This window comes from Triticum urartu, chromosome 4, assembly GCF_003073215.2.
Source record: "Triticum urartu cultivar G1812 chromosome 4, Tu2.1, whole genome shotgun sequence".
Lineage (NCBI taxonomy): Eukaryota > Viridiplantae > Streptophyta > Magnoliopsida > Poales > Poaceae > Triticum > Triticum urartu.
In genome coordinates, this window is record NC_053025.1 from 34,806,509 (window position 1) to 34,820,193 (window position 13,685).

Consider the following 13,685-nt stretch of genomic DNA (forward strand, 5'->3'; position numbering starts at 1 on the left):
CACTTCAATTGGTGTAGGTGCCACAGGAACAACTCCATGTGCCTTGCCACACACTAGTTGAAGAGACGGTTCAATAACCTCATCAAGTCTCCACCATCCTCCCACTCAATTCTTTCGAGAGAAACTTTTCCTCGAGAAAGGACCCGATTCTAGAAACAATCCCTTATTGCTTTCGGATCTGAGACAGGAGGTATACCCAACTGTTTTGGGTGTCCTATGAAGATGCATTTATCCGCTTTGGGTTCGAGCTTATCAACCTGAAACTTTTTCACATAAGCGTCGCAGCCCCAAACTTTTAAGAAATGACAGCTTAGGTTTCTCTAAACCATAGTTCATACGGTGTCATCTCATCGGAATTACGTGGTGCCCTGTTTAAAGTGAATGTGGTTGTCTTTAATGCCTAACCCATAAACTATCATGGTAATCATGGTATGCATCATATCCAATAGGGTGCAGTTATGATGTTCGGACACACCATCACACTATGGTGTTCCAGGCTGTATTAGTTGTGAAAAAATTTCCATAATGTCTTAATTCTGTGCCAAACTCGTAATTCAGATATTCATCTCTATGATCATATCATAGATATTTTATCCTCTTGTCACGACGATCTTTCAACTTCACCCTGAAATTACTTGAACCTTTCAATAATTCAGACTCGTGATTTATCAAGTAAATGTACTCAACATCTACTCAAATCATCTGTGAAGTAAGAACATAACGATATCCACTACACGCCTCAGCACTTATTGGACTGCACACATCAAAATGTATTACTTCCAACAAGTTGCTTTCTAGTTCCATTTTACTGAAAACGAGGCTTTCAGTCATCTTGCCCATGTGGTATGATTTGCATGTCTCAAGTGATTCAAAATCAAGTGAGTCCAAACGGTCCATTTGCATGGAGTTTCTTCATGCATATACACCAATAGACATGGTTCGCATGTCTCAAACTTTTCAAAACGAGTGAGCCCAAAGATCCATCAACATGGAGCTTCTTCATGCGTTTTATACCGATATGACTTACGTGGCAGTGCCACAAGTAGGTGGTACTATCATTACTATCTTTTGGCATGAACATGTGTATCACTACGATCGAGATTCAACAAACCATTCATTTTAGGTGTAAGACCATTGAAGGTATTATTCAAATAAACAGAGTAACCATTATTCTCCTTAAATGAATAACCGTATCACGATAGACATAATCCAATCATGTCTATGCTCAACGCAAACACCAAATAACAATTATTTAGGTTTTAATACCAATCTCGATGGTAGAGGGAGCGTGCGATACTTGATCATATCAACCTTGGAAACACTTCCAACACATATCGTCAGCTCACCTTTAGCTAGTCTCCGTTTATTCCGTAGCTTTTATTTCGAGTTACTAACACTTAGCAACCGAACCGGTATCTAATACCGTGGTGCTACTAGGAGTACTAGTAAAGTACACATTAACACAATGTATATCCAGTATACTTCTATCGACCTTGCCAGCCTTCTCATCTACCAAATATCTAGGGTAATTCTGCTCCAGTGGCTGTTCCCCTTATTACAGAAGCACTTAGTCTTGGGTTTGGGTTCAACCTTGGGTTTCTTCACTAGAGCAGCAGCTGAATTGCCGTTTCATGAAGTATCCCTTCGTGCCCTTTCCCTTCTTGAAACTAGTGGTTTCACCAACCATCAACAATTGATGCTCCTTCTTGATTTCTACTTTTGTGGTGTCAAACATCGCGAATATCTCAAGGATCATCATATATGTCCCTGATATATCATAGTTCATCACGAAGCTCTAGCAGCTTGGTGGTAATGACTTCAGAGAAACATCACTATCTCATCTGGAAGATCAACTCCCACTCGATTCAAATGATTGTTGTACTCAGACAATCTGAGCACAAGCTCAACAATTGAGCTTTTCTCCCTTAGTTTGCAGGCTAAGAAAATCGTCGGATGTCTTATACCTCTTGACGTGGGCACGAGCCTGAAATCCCAATTTCAGCCCTCGAAACATCTCATATGTTTCGCGACGTTTCAAAAACCGTCTTCGGTGCCTCAACTCTAAACCGTTTAACTGAACTATCACGTAGTTATCAAAATGTGTATGTCAGATGTTCGCAACATCCACAGACAACGTTCGAGGTTCAGCACACTGAGCGGTGCATTAAGGACATAAGCCTTCTATGAAGCAATGAGGACAATCCTCAGTTTACAGACCTAGTCCGCATAATTGTTACTATCAACTTTCAACTAAATTTTCTCTAGGAACATATCTAAACAGTAGAACTGAAGCGTCTGCTACGACATAATTTGCGAAGACCTTTTGACTATGTTCAGGATAATTAAGTTCATCTTATGAACTCCCACTCAGATAGACATCCCTCTAGTCATCTAAGTGATTACATGATCCGAGTCAACTAGGCCGTGTCCGATCATCACGTGAGACGGACTAGTCATCATCGGTGAACATCTTCATGTTGATCGTATCTACCATACGACTCATGCTCGACCTTTCGGTCTTTTGTGTTCCGAGGCCATGTCTGTACACATGCTAGGCTCGTCAAGTCAACCTAAGTGTTTTGCGTGTGTAAATCTGTCTTACACCCGTTGTATGTGAATGTTAGAATCTATCACACCCGATCATCACGTGGTGCTTCGAAACAACGAACTGTCGCAACGGTGCACAGTTAGGGGGAACACTTTCTTGAAATTTTAATGAGGGATCATCTTATTTACTACCGTCGTTCTAAGTAAACAAGATGCAAAAACATGATAAACATCACATGCAATCAAATAGTGACATGATATGGCCAATATCATATAGCTCCTTTAATCTCCATCTTGGGTCTCCATGATCATCTTGTCACCGGCATGACACCATGATCTCCATCATCGTGTCTTCATGAAGTTGTCTTGCCAACTATTACTTCTAATACTACAGCTAACGGTTAGCAATAAAGTAAAGTAATTACATGACGTTTATGTTGACACACAGGTCATAAATAAATTAAGACAACTCCTATGGCTCCTGCCGGTTGTCATACTCATCGACATGCAAGTCGTGATTCCTATTACAAGAACATGATCAATCTCATACATCACATATATCATTCATCACATCCTTTTGGCCATATCACATCACATAGCATACCCTGCAAAAACAAGTTAGACGTCCTCTAATTGTTGTTTGCATGTTTTACGTGGCTGCTATGAGTTTCTAGCAAGAACGTTTCTTACCTACGCAAAAACCACAACGTGATATGCCAATTGCTATTTACCCTTCATAAGGACCCTTTTCATCGAATCCGATCCGACTAAAGTGGGAGAGACAGACACCCGCCAGCCACCTAATGCAACTAGTGCATGTCAGTCGGTGGAACCGGTCTCACGTAAGCATACGTGTAAGGTTGGTCCGGGCCGCTTCATCCCACGATGCCGCCGAATCAAGATAAGACTAGTAACGGCAAGCATATTGAACAAAATCAACGCCCACAACTACTTTGTGTTCTACTCGTGCATAGAAACTACGCATAGACCTAGCTCTGATACCACTGTTGGGTAACGTAGCATAAATTCAAAATTTTCCTACGTGTCACCAAGATCTATCTATGAAGTCATCTAGCAACGAGGGAGGAGTGGATCTACATACCCTTCTAGATCGCGCACGGAAGCATTCAAGAGAACGGGGTTGATGGAGTCGTACTCGTCGTGATCCAAATCACCGATGATCCTAGCGCCGAACGGACGGCACCTCCGCGTTCAACACACGTACGGAGCAGCGACGTCTCCTCCTTCTTGATCCAGCAAGGGGGAAGGAGAGTTGATGGAGATCCAAAAGCACGACGGCGTGGTGGTGGAAGTAGCGGGATTCCAACAGGGCTTCGCTAAGCGCTGCGGGAGGAGGGAGATGTGTCACGGGAGGGAGAGGGAGGCGCCAGGCCTTGGGTTAGATTGCCCTCCCTTTCCCCCACTATATATAGGGCCAAGGGAGAGGGGGAGGGCGCAGCCTTGCCCCTTCCTCCAAGGAAGGGTGCGGCCAAGGGGGGGAGGAGTCCATCCTCCCCAAGGCACCTCGGAGGTGCCTTCCCCCTTTAGGACTCTCCCCTCCTATTGTCCCTTTGGCGCATGGGCCTCTAGGGGCTGGTGCCCTTGGCCCATGTAGGCCAAGGCGCACCCCCTACAGCCCATGTGGCCCCCGGGGCAGGTGGCCCCACCCGGTGGACCCCCGGGACCCTTCCGGTGGTCCCGGTACAATACCGGTGACCCCGAAACTTGTCCCGATGGCCGAAATAGCACTTCCTATATATAATTCTTTACCTCCGGACCATTCCGGAACTCCTCGTGACGTCCGGGATCTCATCCGGGACTCCGAACAACTTTCGGGTTACCGCATACTAATATCTCTATAACCCTAGTGTCACCGAACCTTAAGTGTGTAGACCCTACGGGTTCAGGAGACATGCATACATGACCGAGATGACTCTCCGGTCAATAACCAACAGCGGGATCTGGATACCCATGTTGGCTCCCACATGTTCCACGATGATCTCATCGGATGAACCACGATGTCAAGGACTTAATCAATCCCGTATACAATTCCCTTTGTCTATCGGTACGATACTTGCCCGAGATTCGATCGTCGGTATCCCGATACCTTGTTCAATCTCGTTACCGGCAAGTCTCTTTACTCGTTCTATAACACATCATCCCGTGATCAACTCCTTGATCACATTGTGCACATTATGATGATGTCCTACCGAGTGGGCCTAGAGATACCTCTCCGTCACACGGAGTGACAAATCCCAGTCTCGATTCGTGCCAACCCAACAGACACTTTCGGAGATACCCGTAGTGCACCTTTATAGTCACCCAGTTACGTTGTGACGTTTGGTACACCCAAAGCACTCCTACGGTATCCGGGAGTTGCACAATCTCATGGTCTAAGGAAATGATACTTGACATTAGAAAAGCTTTAGCATACGAACTACACGATCTAGTGCTATGCTTAGGATTGGGTCTTGTCCATCACATCATTCTCCCAATGATGTGATCCCGTTATCAAGGACATCCAATGTCCATGGTCAGGAAACCGTAACCATCTATTGACCAACGAGCTAGTCAACTAGAGGCTTACTAGGGACATGGTGTTGTCTATGTATCCACACATGTATCTGAGTTTCCTATCAATACAATTCTAGCATGGATAATAAACGATTATCATGAACAAGGAAATTTAATAATAATCAATTTATTATTGCCTCTAGGGCATATTTCCAACAAAGACTCCGTCCAGCAGCAGCACGACGGCGTGGTGATGAAGGACGATCGTGACAATCCTGCAGGGCTTCGCCAAGCACCGCAGGAGAGGAGGAGGACTTGGGAGAGGGGGAGGGCTGCGCCAGAACTTGGGTGCGGCTGCCCTCCCACCCCCACACATATATATAGGGGAAAGGGAGAGGGGGGCCGTCCCCCTCAGATCCAATCTGAGGAGGGTCGGCGGCCATGGGGGTTGTCTTGTCCCCCAAGGCAAGGGGGCGCCCCCCTTTAGGGTTCCCCCAAACCCTAGGCGCATGGGCCCTAGGGGGGAGGCGCCCAGCCCACTAAGGGGCTGGTCCCTCTCCACACACAGTCCATAGGGCCCTCCGGGACAGGTGGACCCTCCCGGTGGACCCCCGGAACCCCTTCGGTGGTCCCGGTACAATACCGGTAACCCCCCGAATTATTCCGGTGACCGTATGTGACTTCCCATATATAAATATTTACCTCCGGACCATTCCGGAACTCCTCGTGACGTCCGGGATCTCATCCGGGACTCCGAACAACATTCGGTAACCACGTACATCTATTCCCTATAACCCTAGCGTCATCGAACCTTAAGTGTGTAGACCCTACGGGCTCGGGAGTCATGCAGACATGGCCGAGACAACTCTCCGGTCAATAACCAACAGCGGGATCTGGATACCCATGTTGGCTCCCACATGCTCCACGATGATCTCATCGGATGAACCACGATGTCAAGGATTCAATCAACCCCGTATACAATTCCCTTTGTCTATCGGTACAATACTTGCCCGAGATTCGATCGTCGGTATCCCGATACCTTGTTCAATCTCGTTACCGGCAAGTCTCTTTACTCATTCCGTAACATATCATCCCATGATCAACTCCTTGGTCACATTGTGCACATTATGATGATGTCCTACCGAGTGGGCCCAGAGATACCTCTCCGTTACACGGAGTGATAAATCCCAGTCTCGATTCATGCCAACCCAACAGACACTTTCGGAGATACCCGTAGTGCATCTTTATAGCCACCCAGTTACGTTGTGACGTTTGGCACACCCAAAGCACTCCTACGGTATCCAGGAGTTGCACAATCTCATGGTCTAAGGAACTGATACTTGACATTAGAAAAACTTTAGCATACGAACTACATGATCTTGTGCTAGGCTTAGGATTGGGTCTTGTCCATCACATCATTCTCCTAATGATGTGATCCCGTTATCAACGATATCCAATGTCCATGGTCAGGAAACCGTAACCATCTATTGATCAATGAGCTAGTCAACTAGAGGCTTACTAGGGACATGGTGTTGTCTATGTATCCACACATGTATCTGAGTTTCCTATCAATACAATTTCTAGCATGGATAATAAATGATTATCATGAATAATGAAATATAATATAATAATAACTAATTTATTATTGCCTCTAGGGCATATTTCCAACACATTCTAGGGTAGGCACTTTTGCATGTAGTTGTAATGTTTCCGGTGGCTGTCTTCGTCATCTTCCTCGTCACCTGCCATTGCCACAATTGACACGGGAGCTGGCGCGGAATTAGGGTTTAGGGATGGGGCGGCGTGCTGCAGCCTCGGGGGCTTGGATGTCGGAATGACGATATCCGTGTAGAGGTCGCCGAACTCGTCGTCGTCCTCCATGGCGAAGGCGAAATCGGGCGGGGGAGGCCGAAGGCGGCGGGCGATGGGAGTGAGGGTCGGGGAGTCGCCAAGTTCGTTTTAGAGCTCTGCCTATTAGGAGAAGGGATCTTGGTTTTAGGGGTTCCTTGCTTACTTTTACTGGAAAAAAATAACAATGAGATTTTTTTTTCCGAACGATTTGAAGATTGCTCACCATGTCTGCTGTGCGGTAAAAAAAATTGAGGGTTTTCTAATATCTCGGATCAGGACATATAACATGTAATCCGGCACTCGTCAATTCACCACATTGTGTACCGGTTCTCAAACTTGTGTTGTTATTGTTGTTGATCTAGCCGAGTGCGTTTTTGCTCAGTTGTACGTGCAGGAGGTGGCGTTTGGCCCTGTTTTGTTCAGCCAAATGAATTGAAACATCAAAAGTAAAAGAAAATGTAGTTTGTTTGGTTGGATTAAAATGGGTCGCCAGCTACCCTAAACAATAGACATTTGCACCCCTAGTTAAACATAGAGAAACAAGTAAAATTCACACAAAAACATAGATTTTCTATGAGACGCCCCAAATGATATCCACCAAAAAGCGCACTCAAACTTCCTTTTGCAACATTTAAAAGTCACAATCCTTACATCGTCGTGATGTTCTCATCCTCGATACAGCGGCTGCATTCTCTACCAATGTCGGAGTTCGAGTTCATCGTGACGTCAACTTACATACCAAGTGACAAATAAAGTTATTGTGAAGTTGGTGTTGGGTAGAGTGTGAATTTGCAAGTTTGAAAGTTTGCTACTCCCTCCGTCCCATAATGTAGTGTAGTGTAAAAACACTCTTATATTATAAGACGAAGGAAGTATTAGTGTAAACAACACTATTATATTATGGGATGGAAAAAGTATTTATTAGTCACACTTCACCTGTCATTAAATACATATGTGAATTTACGTGTAAATTTTTAAAATTTGGACGTAGGGCGAAAGCTCGCCCGCATGTGCCATGCACTATCTTTACCGATGTATTTTCTGTTACTAAAGCTGTATTAAATCAGCGTCAATTAATATGGATTAGAAGGAGTAGCTTACGTCAGTCTTAAATTTGGCACCGTTATGCCAGGCAGTTCCGCTCGAGCGACACCGTTACGTACCGGACAGTTAACTCGAGTCACTGCCTGAATTTGGCGTATTGGCGTATTCTCCACGTGATCTGGTTTGGTTCGGCCAATGACGTAACACCAAAGCTCATCAAGTGATGCATCTAAAAGATCTGTAGCTTGTAATCACCAGCGCTCGCCAGGTGAAAAGAAAGGTCAGCATCTTTGGGCTGCTTTGGCAGGAAACTTGGTTGTCTCTTGCTATCTCGGATGCAAGCTCATGTCTTCTCTGCGGTGTGTGTGTGGTCAGTGCATCTCCAACGAACAGCTCATAAATTTTCTCCGGCATTCAGCCGCAGACATAAAGATCAGTCCACGGGCACAAATGCGGAAGGCTGCCATCCAATGCTGTCCGCATACATTTCAAACACTTTGGCAACAAACCGAACGAAATCCGTACAAACACGGTGGATTTCATACATACCGGACAATATTCATGCAAACATGGCGGATTTTCGTTAGATTTTGAACATTCAAAGCAAAAAAGAAACCGTTCCGACCCGACCCTAAACCTATCCTACGGCGGTGGCCGGCACCCAACCCCTTGTCGTCCTTCATCCGTCGTCTCCATGACCACCGACGATCAGACCGATAAAGTGAAGCTACGGTCTCCGGCGAGGAAGAGTAGACCACGGGAGACGGACCCGCCCACATAGGGCACAAAGGCCCTGCCGCCTCCCGTGCCCTACTCATCCTCGGAGGAGTCTGTGCCTTGTCCATCGCCAGTGGACGTAAGGTCCACAATGAAAATGGTGGTGCCCGCGCTGTCGTCGTCCCACCGGGCCGCCGGATGGTTCGGCGACGACTCGTAGCAGGCGCAGCTGGCGTTGTTCTCCTCTATGATCGCCCAGAGCTGCGCCACGGCGGTGGCCGCTTCCTGGCGAGCAACGGCTTGAGCGAGGACGGCATCGTAGATGGCACACTACTCCGCGACGAAGTTGGGGTTCGCCACAACCATTGCCACCACGGCCTCCTTGCTCACGCACTCGCCAACATAGGCGCAGGCTGCCCCTTCGCGATGGCGGTGTTATAGTGCGTATGTGCCTGCTTCATTATGAAGCCGGCGTGCACAGGCGGGGCCCCGGGACGGTGTCGTCGGAGCCCGTCTACATCATGGTGTCGTCCTCGTTGTCGGAGACCTCGGGCGAGCTGGCCGGCAAGCTGGACTTGATCCGCCTGGCATGGCGGCTCTGCCAGGCAGTGGCATGGGCGGCCACCGCGTGCTTCATCTCAGTGGAAAGGCTCTCCCGCAAAGTTTCGCCGCCTGCAGTCATGGCGGATGCAGTGCAAGGGAAGAGGATGTGGAGCAGGCTTGTGTTGTGGCGTGGAGCTAGTCGGGTGTGGTCGTCTTTAAATAGCGGATTCCTGTGAGGCCAGGCATCCGGGTGCGTCAATGCACGGCGCCAGAGTGGGTTTCTCGGTCGACAAGCCTGCCTAATGGCGGCATGCGAACGGACATACATTCAACGAGCATGGTAGATATCCGCCCCGTCCGGTCCAGTAACGCGTCTCCGGCATTGAACAAACGCGGACACCGGAGAGGTGAAGAGGCAATGAGAGGTCGCGTCCGCCCTGAGTCGTCTTCAATGTGGAGCGGCACGCTCTACAGTGGCACGAAAGCAAGCAGCTGGTGCCGGGCGGGAACGCGCGCGGGAGAGAAAGGAGGGGTTTGGGGTGTGCTAGGGCGATTAGAAGCGGGCATGGCAGCAGTCCGAACTCTCGCAAAGCCCCTCATGGTTGTCTCCGTTTGCAGAAGAAAATGCGTGTACAGGGCCGCGTTAGATGGCTTCCGCTATCCGGACAACACGGTTTGGATATACATGGACGGTTTGAAGGTCGCCGTTGAAGATGGCCTTTTGGTCAGCGAGTGTTGCCCTCCGTGGATAATTGTGACAGTTTTAGTCTAGATTTAAGTATATTAATCGGGCAGCTCTCTTTCCCTTTTTCTGAATTAATCAAGATCCTTCAAGGCCGACATAAAAAGAAAATCACCCCCAAGCAGCAGATTCAACAAAAACACTATCACAAAGCATACATCCAGAACCGTGAATTATTTGTGAAGAACAAATATCATAACAAGGTACTCCCTCAAGTTTTGAATTATAAGATGTTCTAATTTTTTCCTAAATTGGATGTATAGACGCATTTTAGCGTACTTGTTCACTCATTTCAGTCCGTACATAATCCATATTGAAATATCCAAAACATCTTATAATTTGGAACAAGGTGATAGTAGCTAGCTATTACTTCCTCCATTCCTAAATATAGGTCTTTCTAGAGATTTCAATAGATGACTACATGCGATGCAAAATAAGTGAATCTAGACTCTAAGATATGTCTATATACTCTTTATATGGTAGTCCATTTGAAATCTCGAAAAAGACTTATATTTAGGAACGGAGGGAGTAATATTTTGTAGAGAAAAGATGGAGAGTTGTGTCAGCAACAAACACATTGAACTATTGAAGATACGTCACATCCAGCCAGCTCAAAACAAAACAAAAATGTTGGAATCCGCTGATCCACCCCCACCCAACGATATGCATGTTCATCAGACGATTCACATACGTCGCATACGGAGTATTATTACGAAGTCCAGCCTGGTACCGGGGCTAGCCATAATAGCCCAGCACAGAGAAAACCACATGAAATCTGCGGCAACAAACGCGTCGCGGCGCCTTAACAACAGGCTAGAAGTCAAATGGGGAGGCTCACCCATGTGTTACTTCTTCTGCTGCTTCTTCCCCGGCTTCAGCTTTATGACCTCGTCGATGTACAGTATGCCCTTCCCCTTGTACACTTCCGGAGGTTTACTGCTTCGCACGGCTCCGGCGAAATGGTGCACTCTATGCTTGTCGATGCCAGTGCAGCATATTATGTTGGGTTTGAAGCAGAAGACACGGACGGCGGGTGGAGCAGTGAACTGTACCTCATGGCTGTAACCTAGTTTCAGAAACAACTCGCGGCCTCCTTGCTCTGTCCTTGCTTTGAAACCAACTCCGACAAGCTTCAGGAACCGAAAGAACTTGGATTCCATTGCAACAAGGGAAGTTTGTCTGAGGATGAAATGTTTGATTCCGGGTTACCTTAACAAAACAAAGACAAAAGGTTCATCACAAAACTGAGCACTCATGTAAACAAACAGGAGTATGGTCATGCTGCAAGTACTGACAATTTGACATATATACAGATCAGAACTTACTACTTAGATAAATGATTTTCAGACCAAGACAAGAAATTCAGTAGAAATACATATGAATTCATCAGATAATCTCATATAAAAAAGGATGCACGGTCACAAATAAACAACTCTTACTGAAATAACTGGAGGATGAAAACGCTAACTCTAAACTCTGAAGCTCTACTCGGTTCCCCGACTATTGAATATGGCGGTTCACGATGGCATATGTCGAGTCTCTAAACAGGGAATATTCCAGGTTATACACAAAGTAGCAAGTCTTACAGGGTGAACTCCCTTCTAGGGAACAATCGGTTGAAAAGACCTGGCCATGGAACAAAGTTTATGTGTATGTGGAACAGCGGAAGGTACTGCACACGTTCTATTTGGGTCTCATCTTGATGCCAAATTTTCTGTGGAATTATAGTGTGTGATTTAGGAAAAACCAAATTAGTTTGCATGTGTGTGTTGGACTCTGGACAACTCAAAACAAGATTTTACTGAAAGGAACTTGATGTCATGTCCAATTGTTGCTATGCATAAGGAATTAAGGATAAGATTGCTTTGTGTCTTGCAACATTGGAAGAGGTATTGAAAGGGGGGGAATGGACTAATAGTCAGCTCAAGAAGTAGCCTTGGAAGGCCGAATGAAGTTGACTCAGGAGTAGAGGGTGTTGGGTGAAATCATGTTCATAGTTTGTTTCCTGTTGTATTTCATTTCTTTGCTGCTCACTGTCGGACATGGATGCTGAGTGACAACCCAGTCTCTCTCCAGTGATAACCATATTTACCTTTGATGCAGAACTGGGAAACGCCTTTCATATAAAATAGAAACGCCAATGGGTTTCTCTTTCAACGAAAGGTGAAATTGCAGGCTTGCAGCTATGAATTTAGAGATGGGGGTGTCAGGGTGGTGGAAATCGCCAATTCTCACACGCAATGCTACACTGGACACGAGCTAACACAGCGATATCGATAGCATCTGCCTAAATAGACTACCGATGGGATTAATTGATCATACATTATAAGAAAATCTTGGCTTTTGACAAGCCAAAAGACATACTACACATACATACCACTATTCAAAGCCACTTGGGCACTAAACCAGAAAAAACTATCGTGCCTCCTTCACAAACAACACAAACTAACTGCGAAGATGATGTAAAAAACTACTAGTATAAGTTTACAATGAGCTCGCGATGTTCACGCCTAGGTGGGTAATTGTTGAATTATACTAGCGCGAAAAACACGGAGCATCCACACTTCAATTCACTGTCCACTAGGCCCTAAGCGTGTCGCGTCAAGGAACATCACAAACAAATTCACAGGGCGAGTGATTCCGAGCGGAAATGGACGTGATTCAACGAATGGCGGGAGCAGCCGGCGGATCGAGCAGGGAGGGGGACGGGTGGGTGGTAATCGGCGCACCTGGGCTGCGAAACCCTCGAGGAGATCGTCCTCGCCGATGCCGCGAGCAACCACGGCGGAGGCCGGCGGCTGCGCTCCCTTCGCGTGCCCCGAGTGGCCCTCGTCGGCTCCGAACCAACCGCCGCCGCGCGCCGAGTCGTCGCCGAACTAGGGTTAGGATGCTCTTGTGCGCGGGCTGGGCGGTGCTCGCCGCTGAGGGTGGGTCTAGGCCAGAACCATTTGCGTTTGAGGTTTCGGCCCATTGCAGTTGTGGCAAGTTTTTCTTAGTTCTTTTTTCAATTCTTTTATTGAAGATGCAGTCGTGGCATCTTTCAAAAAGAAAAAAAATACAGTAGTGACAAGTATACTTAAATACTTCCCTGTGTTGAAGGAGTGTATTTTAGACACAAACCAATTTACATTGGATGGTTAAAAGGACAGGGAAGAATATCAGATGCTCCCGGTGCACCTCGGTCATTGGATCCAGAATCGAATGGACAACATTTGGTCAATGCGAGTTTTGCTCGAAATGACGCTGGGATCCACATCCTGTGAATGTTGCCCGTTGGATCTGGCCGGGATGCTACCGGACCACCTAAGATGAGGTGCTACTGGAGCACCTGATATTCTTCCAGTAGGAGAGTGGTATTCCCAGTCCACCAGGGTTTAACTTCTAAATTTGACACTGATACTCGCATTTTCTTGGATTTATTTCAGGCCTTTCAGCTATGTATGTTTAGTGGGACGAGACTTTTTCGTCGACTGCGAAGGCGTATGTTACGACTTCGCCAATCTCAAAATAATGTGACGGCTCAGTCTCTCGGAGGTGCTTATATGGATAGGGCGTGCGTGAATGCGTTTATGCGGTTCGTTAAGTTCATGATCATTAAGGCTCGACTCGTTAAGCTCGGTAAGATTAATGAGCAAAAAATCCTGCTCGGCTCGGTTCGTTTGAAACTTGTGAGCGCTCGTTAACAGATTCTGATGTGTTACAGTCTACATGATGAGTGTAGATGTGA

General features: G+C 46.6%; 1 protein-coding gene across 1 annotated transcript; it reads right to left on the minus strand.

The window, feature by feature from the left end:
• Window positions 1-10,515: 10,515 nt before the first annotated feature.
• Window positions 10,516-12,922, minus strand: LOC125550485 (60S ribosomal protein L6, mitochondrial-like). Its single transcript, XM_048713492.1, has 2 exons — window positions 12,688-12,922; window positions 10,516-11,167 (listed from the first exon to the last, which is right to left on the minus strand). Exon 2 carries the CDS (start codon window positions 11,116-11,118, stop codon window positions 10,804-10,806), a length of 315 nt encoding a protein of 104 aa, XP_048569449.1. The 5' UTR covers window positions 11,119-11,167; window positions 12,688-12,922; the 3' UTR covers window positions 10,516-10,803.
• Between the last annotated feature and the right edge of the window lie 763 nt (window positions 12,923-13,685).